Below are 14,718 nucleotides of genomic sequence, written 5' to 3' on the forward strand. Positions count from 1 at the left end.
TTTTTACTCCATTTCTTCCAGACCTTTATCTATGAATGTACAGACACGTACAGATTTATTTTTACCCAAATGGGACGATGCTGTGTGGTGCTGTTTTGTTACCTGTGTTTTTCAGTTAGGGCAAATCATGGACGGCATTCCATGTAGCCTCATTTCAAATGTCCTCATGGTTGTTAGTTATGTGAAGTTGGCCAGTTTCCACAAGATTATTTCTGAATGAACCGAGAGAGCCAGTGTCTGGGCAAGCAGTGCTGGCTGCCACCAATTCCCATCACCCCAAAGCTGGGCTCTGCACTTTGATGCGTTCAGACCCTGGGGAGATAACCGCTGAGAAAGGATCACACTTTCCTTCCGTTTGTGATGTTTAACTGACGTCATTTATTCCATAGGTCCAGACTCTTCCTACCTGCCACCGTCCCTCGCCTTCAGGCCCACCACCACCGGGACACCACTGAAAGCAGTGGTGGCCAGGGCTCTGGCCGGAAGAACCAGTCCACAGGTCCGAAACCCGAGTTGCCACGTGGGTTCCGCCACATGCTGTGTGCTCCTTGGCAAGTCATTTTTCTTCTCTGCAGAACGGAGGTAATATACTCCACACTGCCTGTCTCACAGTGTTATGTCATTGGAAGACTCAGGTGAAATTATGACTATGAATGGGCTCTATATATGAAATATAGAGCACATACGTCTCTGTATTTGAGAAAATGAGGGAATCCTGGATTCCGGGATGTATTACAATTCTTCACGGAACTACTGGTTACTAGAGTGTGTTTGGCTTATGGAGAATCAGCAAGCTATGAACATAAGGCATCTGAAATTATTTATGATTGCTATGCTTGAATTAAAAGTTAAAAAAATATATATAGTGGCTTGGAGGGGCAACTGGGTGGCTCAGTTGGTTAAGCGACCCACTCTTGATTTCGGCTCAGGTCACGATCTCGCAGTTCGTGAGATTGAGCCCCGTGTGGGGCTCTTCACTGACAGTGAGGGGCCTGCTTGGGATCCTCTCTCTCTCTCTCTCTCTCTCTGTCTCTCTCTGCCCCTCCCCCACTCCCTATAGCTCAAAATAAATAAATACATATTTTTTTAAGTTAAAAATATATATAGCGGCTTAAAAAGAATGAAGTTTCATTCTCTTTCATGTCACAGTCTAGCTGGTCAGGCTGGTGGAACAGCTCAGCATTTCAGGGTTATTCGGGGCTCCTTCTCTCCTGCTGTTCTGTCATCTTGTCCTCATCTGAATAGCTGAAGCTGTCCCTGGCGGTCTGCATTGCAGCGAGTGGGAGGGGACCCTGAGTGGTAACCCCGGACGAACACGTTCTTTTGGAGCTAATAAGGTAGAAGTTACACACATCACTTCCACTCACAATCCACCGACAAGAACTTGTTCTCATGGCCATGCTAGTGGGGGATGTAGGCTTCAGAGGGCAGCCTGTGCCAAGAGGTGTCCACTCCAGGAAACATTAGCGGACTGCTGCATTTTTCAGGATGAAGCTTTTCTTTACTCATTCTGTTTTCAAAAGGCTATCCAGAAATAGTGAAGCTCCTTTTTCACCAAGTGACCTGAGTTCTATACTTGTAATTCCTATGTCAAAATCAAGGCCGTTTCAGACTGAAAACATGTCTCTCAATACCAGTGTTGAAAACATTACATTTCTGCCAGGAAGTATTTCTTCAATGACGGTAAAACTCAGAACTCCTGGGGAATTTTCTTTAATAATCATTGTTCAAGAAGATAGTGATACTGGGGACTTGACACTTTTGTAATACCGATGATATCTAGTGTATCATAATACTTGAATAGCTGGTAGCTATTTTATTTTTTAATGTTTATTTTGAGAGGGGGGGTGCAGAGAGGGAGAGGGAGAGAGAGAATCCCAAGCAGGGTCCATGCTGTCAGTGCAGAGCCCGTTGTGGGACTCAGTCTCACAAACTGAGAGATCATGACCTGAGCCCAAATCAAGAGTCAGATGCTTAGTCAACTGAGCCGTCTAGGTGCCTCTATTTTATTTTATTTTTAAATTTTTATTTATTTAAGTAATCTCTATACCCCACATGGGGCTCAAACTCATGACCCTGAGATCAAGAGTCACAGGCTCTTCCAATTGAGGCAGCCAGGCGCCCCAGCTGGTAGCTATTTTTAAAAAATAATACTTTGAATACAAATTGGGACATAAATTATATACATCCTAGATGCACTCAAATTGTATCTTTTCCAGATCATTCTAAAACTTTCGGTAAAAATAGGGGCACCTGGGTGGCTCAGTCGGTGAAGCGTCCAGCTTCGGCTCAGGTCCTGATCTCACGGTTCGTGGGTTCGAGCCCCATGTTGGGTTCTGTGTTGACAGCTCAGAGCCTAGAGCCTGCTTTAGATTCTGTGTCTCCCCGTTTCTCTCCCCCTTTCGTGCTCATGCTCTGTCTCTCTCAAAAATAAATAAACATTAAAAAAATTAAACTTTCAGTAAAAATAAAGATCATCTTGTAAGATAATTTCAGCCACCAAAAAAAAAAAAAATCTTTTAATAATCATGACTCATTTTTCCTGAAATAAGTATATTTTCAAAGATTTTTTAGTTAAAGTTTGTTTAGAGAGCGGGAGAGAGTGAATCCCAAGCTTTGTCAGTGTGGAGCCTGACGAGGGGCTCTGATTCATGAACCATGAGATCACTACTTGAGGCAAAACCAGGAGTCAGATGCTGAACCAGCTGAGCCACCCAGGTGCCTCTAAAGATTTTTTTTAATTTTTTTAATGTTTTTTTTTTTTTAACTTATTTTTTAGAGAGTGCAAGTGGGGGAGGGGTAGAGAGAGAGGCAGGTGGAGGATCAGAAGCAGGCTCTGTGCTGAGAGCAGTGAGCCCAATGTGGGGCTCGAACTCATGAACCGTGAGATCATGAGCTGAGCCGAAATCGGACACTCAACCAACTGAGCCGTCCAGGCTCCCCAAAGATATTTTATTTGTAAATAATCTCTATATCAAATGTGGGGCTCAAACTCACAACCTTGAGATCAAGGTTCACACGTTCTACTGACTGAGACAGCCAGGCGCCCCTCGGAAATAAATATATTTAACTTATATAAGCAAATATATACATTTCTTTACATTTTAAATATATAATTGGTCAGATTCCAAGGAATTATCTGCTTTTCTGGAAAAAAAAGGTCAACTGTCTTTGGAAAATTTCTTTGCATGATTTTCCAGGAGCAGCCTCTAAAATGAAGTGTTCAGTGAATGTCCAAAGAACAAATGAATGCATTGTCGTAGTGTGCATCAGCTGAGAGTACCTGAGTAGGGCATGTGAGACTAAAAACTCCTACACAAACATTTGCGTTTATTAATCTGCTTTCCACTTAAAATGCACAGATAAGAATTTTTTAAGTTGAGCAAATGCGTAGAGCTCAGGGACACAATTTTTTTTGCTAAGAGAACCCCGCTAATTCATCAGAGGCCTATGATTTCCTCACATGGACATCCCCTCTGGTCCTCTTCCCCGGGACCCCCTCCCAACCCACTCCCTTAGACTTCCTGACTTACCGCCCATCTTCTTCCCCGAAGAAAGGGTTAGCTGTAGCACTAGAAGTTCAGGATGCACTAGGACCGTCCCCGAGACACCTGTGTATGGTTTCTGGGCACCTGGCCAGGAGGGTCTCCTCGGAGCCAAAAAAGTTAGTAACTGGTCTAGAAAATACACACACAGTGTCAGAGTCTATGAATTTCTAAAATGAACTTTGTGACATTATGCAATGACAAAGGAGTGGGAAGGAAAGTATTCTGGCTTTGAGTTGGGCAGACCCTGGCTCAGATCTCTGTTCTTCTCTTTCCTCTCTCCGTGTGTAACCTCGGGCAAAGGACTGAATGAATGTTCCCGGGCCTCAGCTTCCTCATCTGCGACACGGGAATAACACGATTTGTGGCGAGAATAAACGTATCCAGATGGCTGTGGGTGCTCAGTGAAATAGCTTCCTCTCCCGCTATCCCTTTGTCCTTCCAGACCTCAAAGATCCGTAACTTAAGGAGTCGAAGGGAAGCCACAAAAGGACTAAAGGTTTAGAAATAAGATCTAAGGAGAATGGGTGAAGGAATGGTAAATGTTTTGTGAGGAGAGGAGAGTGTTCAGTCCAGACAGAGAGCAATAATTAACTATGGTTACCCTTTATAAGCGCCCGCTACCTTGCTTGGCATTTAATATAGTTTTGTTCAGTCCTCAGAACAGCACTGCCAGGAACGTGGGATTATTCGCTCCACATTATTGGTGAGGAAACTGCTATTTTATACACCCAAGTGCACCCAGCTAAATGGAGAAGTGGAGAGTCAAACTCAGGACTGACACTTTGTACTAGCTTAAGATCGTCCCATGGGGAAGCTGGCCCCAAAGAGGAACAGGAGGGAGACAAGGAAGATGGCTGTCATCTCTTGGTATCAGGGACAGGCAGGGGCCAGGGAAGACAAGTACAAAGGCTTTCTTTGGTTGGGACTCATCAGAAAGGGAATCCCCAGGCCTCTGTTGCCTTTTGTGTGGACTCGCCTGATGGCAGGAGGGACTCTATCCTCCGTGAAGGAAATGGGCTTGTGAGCACCAGGCTGGGGACTGATGTCTTGGGGGCCACACAGGCTGACCTGAGCACTGTGCCCCTCCTCACCCAAGAGGACTCACTAGCTAGCACACGGTTGAGTCCATCCCTCTGTTTTCTCTATGTTCTGTTGTTGTAAACTCCCATTTGGCTCACGCTGGCCATCCCCAAGCGTTTATACAAAACTAAAAATATTAAAATGTACAAATGAAATTTGTTGTAGCCTTAATCTTGGAACCTCTCCATTTTCTTTCTTTCTTTTTTTTTAATGTTTATTTTTGAAAGAGAGAGAGAGAGAGCACGAGTGGGGAAGGGGCAGAAAGAGAGGGTGACACATCCAAGGCAGGCTCCAGGCTCTGAGCTGTCAGCACAGAGCCCGATTCAGGGCTCGAACCCCTGAACTGTGAGATCATGACCTGAGCCACTTGGGCGCCCAGAACCTCCCCATTTTCTTATGCACAGAACAGTTTTGACAATTAGGATTCTGGGCAAGGCCCTTGGCCTGTTGGCCTTTCCAAGCCACCTGGGGTCTAATTTTCATGCCACCTCAGCACCGGTCTAGGACATGCCTCCTTCCACTCTGCGGCTCCTCTGAGTAGAAGCCAAGACTTCTTTCTTGCCCTAACTTTGGTTCTTCACCTTGCTGCGGAGCAGTGACTGGAGCTTAATCTCATGTCTACAATCCATTTCCGCTATGGAGCTGCGCTGTCCTTCCCCATCTGGATCACCGTGAGGCTGCCAGAACGGTGTGCCTCCCCCCTGCATCTTCTTCTCTCGTGGAGACATGCAACAGGCCAGTTCGACAGACTCAACCCTGTGTTCTGACTCACAGAGGCCTATCACTCTTACACATGCAGGGCACCATTTGGAGCCATAAACTTGGTTTTTGAAGAGCGGTTCCAAAAGGTCACTGAAAACTGTGTTTGGATTTCACCTCGATGGAGAACTTTATGTTTAGTTCATGTTTCTAAACTGCACTTGGACTTAAACCGGCTTCTAACCCTGATATGCCTTCTGAGTGGAACTAAGCAGAGAACCCTGGTCCCACATCACCGCCCACCCCCGCCCCCCGCAAGATCACAGGGAAGAACAAAGCCACACTGAGAAAGGACAGGCCGCGGTTTGAAGGTGAATGTCTCTTGGCCTCAGAATGCTGCCACCTCCCGCAGTGCCAGCCCTTGGCTGTAGTCCACTCTGAGCAGGTGAATTCCTCGGCTGAAACTCGCACACAGCAAGGAGACGGTGTCGCCAACAGCCAGGGAAGTCAAAGGTCCTGATCCGTCCAGGGACAAGGTGAACAGGCAGGCTGGGGGAGGAAGAGGGAACCAGCAGCTTAGGCCAAGAGCGCGGCGTCATGGAACGCGAGGTCTCTGAGAAGAACGCGGGTAAGTAAGGCGCGCGCTACCTGCATGGAACCCTGTAAGAGCAGCCCCCGCGCACCAGCAGGGAAGCCAACCCGGGGTCAACCGCACGGCTGCAACTACAGAGAACGGCACATGGACCAAACAAGATGTGTATCACTCGGAAGCACGTTCACACAGTTGGGGCCTCACCTGCAAGGACATGTCAACACATGGCCCTCGATTACCACCTGCCCAGAGAGCAAGGCAGGGGCCAGGGCAGAGGAGAACAGATAAGGACACTGATCTCCAGCTGCTGGCCTCTGGGGTCTTGCTCCCTTCAGGACAAAGGAAATCGGGACCCGAAGGCCCGTCTGAGGGCCTCCAGCTGACACAGTCTCCCCCCGTCTCCATCTTGGAGGCCGTAGGGGCACACCTGGTGGGCAGGGCAGCACTTTGAGACCTTGTTCTCCCTGGACACTGAATCCCAAAACAGCTGCACTGGGCGGCTCCGGGTGGGGCACAGCTGGGCTGTCCTCCCTTTGGGAGTTTGGCCCATGTGACCACTAGACATGATCTCACGTCTTTTCTCCGAGGGGGCTCCCTGTCCTCCCCTCCCGGGAGCTAAGTTTCTGGAAGATTACCGTAAGAGGGATTTGTCGTGAGGTTTGCTAGGTTAATACCGTTCCCTGTGTCCGACAGAACCCTGTGTCCAGGACAAGAGAGTATGGGGGCACCTGGGGGGCTCAGTCAGGCGAATGTCCGGCTCTTGATTTTGGCTCAGGTCATGATCTTACTGTTCGGGAGATCGAGCCCCGTGTCAGGCTCTGGGCTGACAGCGTGGAGCCAGCTCGGGATTCTCTCTCTCTCCCTCTCTCTCTCTGCCCCTCCCCAACTTGTGCGCACTCACTCGCGTGTGCTCTCTCTCCCTCTCTGAAAAATAAGTGACCTTCAGGGGCGCCTGGGTGGCGTAGTCGGTTAGGCGTCCGACTTCAGCCAGGTCACGATCTCGCGGTCCGTGAGTTCGAGCCCCGCGTCAGGCTCTGGGCTGATGGCTCAGAGCCTGGAGCCTGTTTCCGATTCTGTGTCTCCCTCTCTCTCTGCCCCTCCCCCGTTCATGCTCTGTCTCTCTCTGTCCCAAAAATGAATAAACGTTGAAAAAAAAAATTTTTTTTTTAAATAAAAAAAAATAAAATAAATAAGTGACCTTCAAAAAAAAAAAAATAGCACGGAGGCAGTGGGGTACTAGGAAGGCAGCTTTCTGGAAGGAAAGAACCCACCACCATCATTCACAGCATTTGCCAATTTTTGGGGTGTAAATACTCCCGCTATGACCGTATTAAACGTTCCTAAATATTTAGCAATCAGCCAGCAGGAGTGGGGTCTGACACACCACTTCACCGTGTTCCCTAAAACATCTTTCTCTCTGGTGCTTTGAAGTGTCATGACCTTGCTGCGACCTCAGACCTTAGCTGCAGCATCAAAACAAGGCAGAGACTTGTTTTTCTGAGACTGTCTTACTTTCTGAGACTATCTTACTCTACCACACCCCCACCAAGAGCTGAGACTCTCATTTTAGTCCTTGAGAAAGGAATTTTAAAGTGGCAATCCTTGTTCTCCTTTCCAGACATTTTGAGCATCACATGTTAAAACCTGGTGAAGAACTTCAGATAGAAAGAATACTAAGAGCCAAATATAGCTGATCTCTCAGGAACTGGTCTATACAACATGGTACCGGGGCTCATGTGGTGATGGCTTCTAGCCAGAGGCTGAACAGAATCCTGGTCCTCCCGTAACCACTCGGGGCCTGGATAGTGGTAGGACACAAGTGGCTTTGTATTTGCTGAGCAATGGAAAGAGTTTCAAGGAAGCTTTTAGGACGCCACGAAGCTTTGAGAAACACCAGCAGCAGGCTCCTTACCTCCAGTATCTTGGTTCCAAATCTTCACTTTGCAGTCATGTGATGAGGTGGCAATTGTAGGCATCAAGGCTAATGCTCTTGGTAGAAAGACACAGGATGTGACAGTCTGGAAATGCCCCTTGTATTCACATATTCTATTCCGCGTCTGCCGTAGGTCCCACAACTGCAGAGTAATGACATAGGCTAGCTCATAAATGCATACCTTCCAGCTGCATACGTGCTTCAGTCACTGATTTCCATCTCCCTGCCTGCTCATGAGCCACCCATTCCTTCCACCTACCTACTCACATGGCCACCCCTCATCTTCACATCCCATCCACACACCGAATCATCTATCCGTCTAGCAGTTATTTTAAACATCAACTATCTCCAACAACCCTGGGTAAGGGTGTGCCAGGAGAGTTGTTCCTTCCACAACAACTAGGGAAGTGAAAGCTCCACGCCCTACAGCATGATGGGACAGTATGGGGTTGCCTACTGTCTTTTTTAAAGTTTTAATTTATTGGGGCACTTGGGTGGCTCAGTCGGTTAAGCGGCGACTCCAGCTCAGGTCATGATCTCGCGGTTTGTAGGTTTGAGCCCCGTGTCAGGCTCTGTGCTGACAGCTCAGAGCCTGGAGCCTCCTTTCAATTCTGTGTCTCCCTCTCTCTTTGCCCCTCCTCTGCTTGCTCTGTGTCTCTTTCTCTCAAAAATAATAAACGTTAAAAAAATTTTTTAATAAAAAAAAATTAAAGCTTTTAATTTATTTAAGTAATCTCTACACTCCATATGGGGCTGAAACTCATGACCTGAGATCAAGAATCACATGCTCTTCCAACAGAGCCAGCCAGGCACCCACCCTGGGGTTGCCTACAGCTCAAGAGCTGCCTTCTATCAGCCTCTTGGTCCCTGGGGGTCCTGTGGAGACCGCAGAGTCAGGAGCGCCCTTCTCGTAAGTACACGTAGGCTCAGACTTTCTGATTTACTGTCTACGTGCTGAACCTCGGTGTATGAAGATGAGACTCCACAGCAAAGGAGGTGCTGCCAACCCCACTCTCGCTGATATGAATCAGACCAGCCAGAAAACAACGTGCAGGGAGGAGAGCCAACTGAATTGTGTGCAAAAAAGCATAAAATCACCGGACTCCGTGTAATTGAGGAGAATAACATTCAGAGGGGAGAGTGATCTGAATTGTGTCCAAAAAACAATGAAATCACAGGACGCCATGTCAATTGTAGGAGGTGGAAATGTTTAGCTTGGCGAAGAGATGCTACATCAATAGCCTGGGATTCAACACCTCAACCTACCACTTGCTAGAGGTGTGGTCATGGGGCACCTGGCCGGCCCAGTCGGTAGAGGTGTGGTCTTGTGCAAGAGATTTCAACCTGCCATGCCTCTATTTCCTCATCTGTAAAATGGGGATTATTATAGCATTTAACTCATGAGGTTGTTTAAAGGATTAAATGAGATAATGCATGTAATGTCTGCAAAAATGGGGGCTGTAATTGTTTTATTCGGACTAGATGCCCCTTTAACCCATATTCTACAATTAGGAATCCAAGGTACTTTGGAGGAGCCGAGGCAATCTAACCCAAAATTAACTGCAAGGAAAGATATATGCGTGAGGGGGTGGGATGGGCCCTCAACCAACACTGGGGCTTCAAGCTTCCTGAAGAGCTTGAGGCTCCTTTACTGTGACCACAAGTACAATGGGAATACCCTTGGCTCTTCAAATAATCCCTCCCCTTTCTAAGCCCTGCTGGGAGTAGGGACATTAGCAGGTAGGGACATTAGAAGGTTCTGTGTTTAGCACCTTTCTATCTTGACTCTCATCCCATCCCTCTTTCTGCTACCGATTCAGAGAGCCCAAGGCTAATGGAGGTTTCTTGAAAGAAGCTTCTGGAATGTAAAGGCTCACTTACAGTATGCACATGGAATAGGCCTGAGCCATTAGTAGAGCCTGCCTGTGTAGCCAGTATAGACATGAGGTCAGAGTAAGAAATTTGCTCAGCAACCAGACACCTGGACCCCCCAGTCTCTTACCGTGGCTTCACAGCCTTCCCCTCCAAAGCCGTTGCTGCAGGAGATACATTTGTGTCCATCCTCACTGACCTCGCAGTAGGTCTGAATATGCTGCTTTGTGGGAAATATATGCGCTACCTGCAGCCCCCGACTGTCCCATAATCTGAAAGGAATTACAGCAGGATATAAATCCGTGGTAAATTTGTCGGAAATACCAACTACCATAAGTCTCGGCTCTTGGCTGCTTCGGGCAGTCACGTTTGTCATGATTCACCTAAAAACAGGAGTATGAACCAGATCAAGCTTGGAGACTCCAAAGCTGCCAGGAAATAACCAATTTGAAAGAAATCTGAGCTCTTTCTATTTTGAGATCCAGTTAATAGGAATTTAGACCAAGCATCTTAATTGTACAAGTTAATTTGTTAATCTGGCCCTTTGGGATACTGCTTTCAATGGAGAAGAGGATATTTCTGTGCCTGTGATTTAAAAAAAAAATTTTTTTTTTAAAGATACTTATTATGATCCGGAAGAGCAGTCACCATTCTAGAATCAGATACAAAAGATTTACAGGTCTTGGCCTACCTGGGCCATGGGGTCCATGGGGGAGTTTTTTATTCGATCTCTCATCTCATTTTACCTCATTCCTGCTATTTGCTAAGTAGAATGAATCTCTTCTGAGATCCAAAGTTCCCATACTTTCTGCTCAAGAACGATTTACTTCTTGACTCCCCTGGTAGGGATTCGACCCCATTTCCCTAGACAAGGCTTCACCCAGGGGCTGGCACCCAGCGGTGGCAAGTGGAGCCGGGCAGCTCGAAGGGGGGGACAAGCTTAACGTGAGCTCAACGTCCTGAGCTTAATGTGAATACATTTACACAGTGGGTGAGGGGGGGGGGGGCGGTCAGACAGAATCAGCTGCTTCAGAACCATCCAGGACAGGGGCTTTTTCCTGGCCCGACTCCCTGGCTTCCAACCTCTGACAGACCCCAGCCCCAGAGAAGGGCAGAAGCAGAAGGGCAGAAGGCTCTGGAAAGGCACAGCGATGTGGAGAGCAGAGGGGGAAGGGAGTCACGTCGGCACGGGAACCACAAACCTTCACCAGAAACCCTTTCCCAGCTGCTCAGTAAGCCCACCTGATGGTTTTATCTTCAGAAGTCTGTAGTATATATGGTTCCTGGGGGACCCAGCACAAGTGAGTGACCTGGGAAAAGCAAAATTTTCAAAACTTCTCCATACCGAATCATTCCTCTACTGTAATTCCTGTAAACTGTGCTTGGGGCGACTGGGTGACTCAGTCCTTTGAGCATCTAACTTTGGCTCAGGTCATGATCTTGCAGTTTGTCAGTTCAAGCCCCGCATCGGGCTCACTGTCGTCAGTACTGAAGCTGTCGGCGCAGAGCCCGCTTCGTATCCTCTGTCCCCTCTCTTTCTGTCTCTCCCCTAATTTGTGATCTCTCTCTCACTCTCTCAAAAATAAATAAACATTAAAAAAAAAATCTGCTAAATAACACCTCTGCCCTACTTCTCAAGGATGCTGACTAGTACATTTGACTTGGAAGGGTTCTATGTTTTGCAGGCACCCACTAGTCATGCTCCACTGGCAAACCCCGGATCAGCAGGAGCAATGGTAGCAGCTCTGGGCCAGTCGTGAGTACCCAAACGCATGCAGGCGCCCAAACACGCGGTAGAGAGTTGCCGGCCGGTGGCCGCTAAGGAGAGCAGCCCCCGTTCTACCTTCTACGTTCTACGGTGGGACCATGAAACCCTAGTCTAAGGCCTCACAGGGTTCAGAAAGAGTGTTCTTTCTCTTCATCCCTTGTAGCCCCCTGCTGGACAGGCATGAAACCATTTTCAAAACAACCCAAGGGGACAGGATTTTCTTCCAGCAACCTCCGCAAATGTGGAGGGCATAAGGCAAGCATACCTTGCCATGGATGGTTGTCTTCGAAATTGGAAAAGATGACTATGACTGACATTTGATGACCACTACAGGAACATCTACCATGTCAGGTCACAGGATCCTCCCCATTTTATACATGAAGACATATTCTAATTAACTGTCTTGGAGTAACACAGCTTAAAAGCGATGGATGTTGGGGCACCTGGCTGGTTCAATCAGTACAACATGTGATTCTTGATCGCAGGGTTGTGAGTTCGAGCCCCACGTCAGGTGTAGAGATTACTTTAAAAAAAAAAGTGATGGATCCATGATGTGAACCCAGGTATGACTGACCTCAAAGACTGTGGAGTTTATATACCAGTCTGCTACCAGAAAACACTGGTCTTCATAAACACAGCAAATTATACATAAAGCAAAGGGTCACGCTTATGTCTCTGCACAATGTTACATGTACAGAACACACAACAAGCATAAGTTGTGAGATCCTGGAGGACGAGGACTGTGTCCTGGGCCGCTAACCCTGCTCCTAGCACAGAAGGTAAAGAGTAACTATATTTTGAGGGAATAAATGAGGACACCACTTAAAATTCTGATATAAACTAAACAGAACATCTCAAGAGAGCATCCAATCTGATAACCCTGAGAGGCCGAGTTCGAGGTAAGCAGTAATGAGGACCCACACCTCTACTGCCTGGCCATGGATCTTCTGATCTCTCTCTCCAGGTTCTCTGCCTCACCCCATGCTCCCTCCTGCTGTCCTGCTCTGTTCCAAGTTTGAGTTCCTACCAGGTTCCTGGAGATGGAAGCTGTCTCTGCACACTGGCCGGTCCCAACGTCCCACAGAAGCAGGGTGTTGTCCCGAGAGCCAGTACACAGCTGTGAAGAGTCTGGGGAAACGAGGCAAAGGTGGGTCCGTGAGATGGGCCCGGCACGGGGCTTTTCAGAAAGCACAAGGGCGCTGGGAAGAGACGTGTTTTACTTCACCTGGACTCACGGCCAATCCAGTGACCACCATGGCGTGGCCAGAGAACTGCTGCCTTGGTTGCGAGGGGCCGTGCAAGTCCCACATCATGACCATCCTGTCACGAGAGGCGCTGAAGAACTGGCTCGATCTGTGCACACAGGCTATCTGCTCGAGAGAAAAAATGCTCCAGTGTGCTGGTCTGATTGGATTTTAAAATGGGAAACAGGGCAGGGCGCCTGGGTGGCTCAGGTGGTTAAACCTCCCTCTCTTATTTTTGGCTCAGGTCATGACCTCACAGTTTGAGAGTTCGAGCTCCTGGTCGGGCTCTGTGCTGACGGTGCAGAGCCTGCTTGGGATTCTCTCTCTCTCCCTCTCCCTCTGCCCCTCCCTACCTCTCTCTCCCTTTATCTCTCAAAATAAATAAATGAACTTAAAAAACTGTTTTAATGGGAAACAGGGGGATGAGGGTGTTAGGGCTTGAGGCTCTTGCATGCACGGCCCTTGGCACGTCAACACCATACTCTGTGCCACGTGAGTTGGTGGCTGTTGCCCAGTTTCATTCTGGCAGAGTTTCCATCTCGATTCCGATATTTAGTTCATTTAGGGGGATTCCAGAGAGGCAGTTGTAGAAATTGGCCTTCTCTATCATTTCTGCTGCAAGCTCACTCTACCCTGTAATGCTTTCTTAACAAATTAACATATTTTTTAATTTTTTTAACGTTTATTTATTTTGAGAGAGAGCCACAGAGTGCAAGCAGGGGAGGAGCAGACAGAGAGGGAGACACAGAATCCGAAGCAGGCTCCAGGTTCTGAGCTGTCAGCACAGAGCGGACACAGGGCTTGAACTCACAAACCACGAGATCATGACCTGAGCCGAAGTTGGATGTTTAACTGACTGAACCACCCAGGAGCCCCAACAAAATTAATTTTTATTTAACCATTGTTGGCTTTTTAAAAAATTTCCCAACTAGACTGGAAGGTTCCTGTCATTTTTCTGGCTACAGTGAACACACAGGCAGCCTTCAGTACATGCCCCTGTGGAGTTAGGACAGTCAGGTGAGTTATTCTGAGCTGTTCTCTGCTTACCACCTGAGCTATTAAGGGCTTGGTGACAAAATAAAAATCGTGTCTAATAGGCCTGCAACAATGGCTGAGTGAATGGTCTGCTCTGTTTTTCCTCAAGAAAGGGTTCACAGCATCCAATGAAGCCCTTGCATTTTCCTTAAGACTGGATACTCGGGGCGCCTGGTGGCTCAGTAGGTTGAGCGTCTGACTTCAGCTCAGGTCATGATCTCACGGCTCGTGAGTTTGAGCCCCACGTCGGGCTCTGTGCTGACAGCTCAGAGCCTGGAGCCTGCTTCGGATTCTGTGTCTCCCTCTCTCTCTGCCCCTAACCCACTTGCATTCTGTCTCTCTCTCAAAAATAAACAAACATTTAAAAAAAATAATAAAAATAAATAAATAAATAAAAAGACTGAATACTCAATCACCCTTATTACTCAGAGCTCTTGGATACTCCTTCGTTCAGTTCCAAACTCCCTCCACGAGGATAACCCTTTGCTAAGTACCTTAGTGATTTCTCGTTCGTGTCCTCTGAAACGTCTCACCACATTTCCGGTTTTCCAGTCGTAGGCCACGGCTGTCTGCAGAGGGTCATCACAGTCACCAGAGTCTTTGTAATATTTCAATTTTAAGTGAATTTTTATTTAACTGAAACAACAAGCCATCACTTCATTCCCCACCTAATTTCACCCTCTCTGTCGAGCCTTGGGGCTTTATTGTTGCCTCCCTCCTCATGTGCCCCTACACAGTTTCTTTCCTTTCCTCCTGACCAACCTCTAGGACCATGGGTCACTCCTTGGAGCCTTACTGATGGGTTCAGAGGATACTCCCCAAGGGGAACTGACTCAGGTTGAGGTTCTGGTTGTAGATGCTGAAGTACAATTCTACATGGGATTATAGTCTTTCCCCCTACTTGTATCGTACTTTTATTTTAGTGTATTTAAAAAAAATTTCTCGTG

General features: G+C 47.5%; 1 protein-coding gene and 1 long non-coding RNA gene across 15 annotated transcripts in view; one reads left to right on the plus strand and one right to left on the minus strand.

Annotated features, from left to right (window-relative positions):
* LOC123593014 overlaps positions 1 to 12,627 on the plus strand; it is a 26,650-nt gene extending 14,023 nt beyond the window's left edge. The window contains exons 2-3 of the long non-coding RNA XR_006710053.1: positions 390 to 582; positions 12,457 to 12,627. This is a non-coding gene — a long non-coding RNA (uncharacterized LOC123593014). The remainder of the gene's footprint in view (positions 1 to 389; positions 583 to 12,456) is intronic.
* WDR31 (WD repeat domain 31) overlaps positions 3,311 to 14,718 on the minus strand; it is a 24,693-nt gene continuing 13,285 nt past the window's right edge. For 10 of the 14 annotated variants that reach the window (XM_045468491.1, XM_045468490.1, XM_045468500.1 and 7 more), the window contains 7 exons: positions 14,266 to 14,340; positions 12,718 to 12,862; positions 12,520 to 12,620; positions 10,967 to 11,034; positions 9,855 to 9,996; positions 7,832 to 7,994; positions 3,311 to 5,940 (listed from right to left, as the gene is read on the minus strand). In XM_045468491.1, coding sequence (XP_045324447.1) covers positions 5,648 to 5,940; positions 7,832 to 7,994; positions 9,855 to 9,996; positions 10,967 to 11,034; positions 12,520 to 12,620; positions 12,718 to 12,862; positions 14,266 to 14,340 — 987 coding nt within the window. In that variant the 3' untranslated portion in view covers positions 3,311 to 5,647. The remainder of the gene's footprint in view (positions 5,941 to 7,831; positions 7,995 to 9,854; positions 9,997 to 10,966; positions 11,035 to 12,519; positions 12,621 to 12,717; positions 12,863 to 14,265; positions 14,341 to 14,718) is intronic. The other 4 variants (XM_045468503.1, XM_045468502.1, XM_045468493.1 and 1 more) reach the window with 3 other exon arrangements.

Source organism: Leopardus geoffroyi, chromosome D4, assembly GCF_018350155.1.
Source record: "Leopardus geoffroyi isolate Oge1 chromosome D4, O.geoffroyi_Oge1_pat1.0, whole genome shotgun sequence".
NCBI classification, from domain to species: Eukaryota; Metazoa; Chordata; class Mammalia; order Carnivora; family Felidae; genus Leopardus; species Leopardus geoffroyi.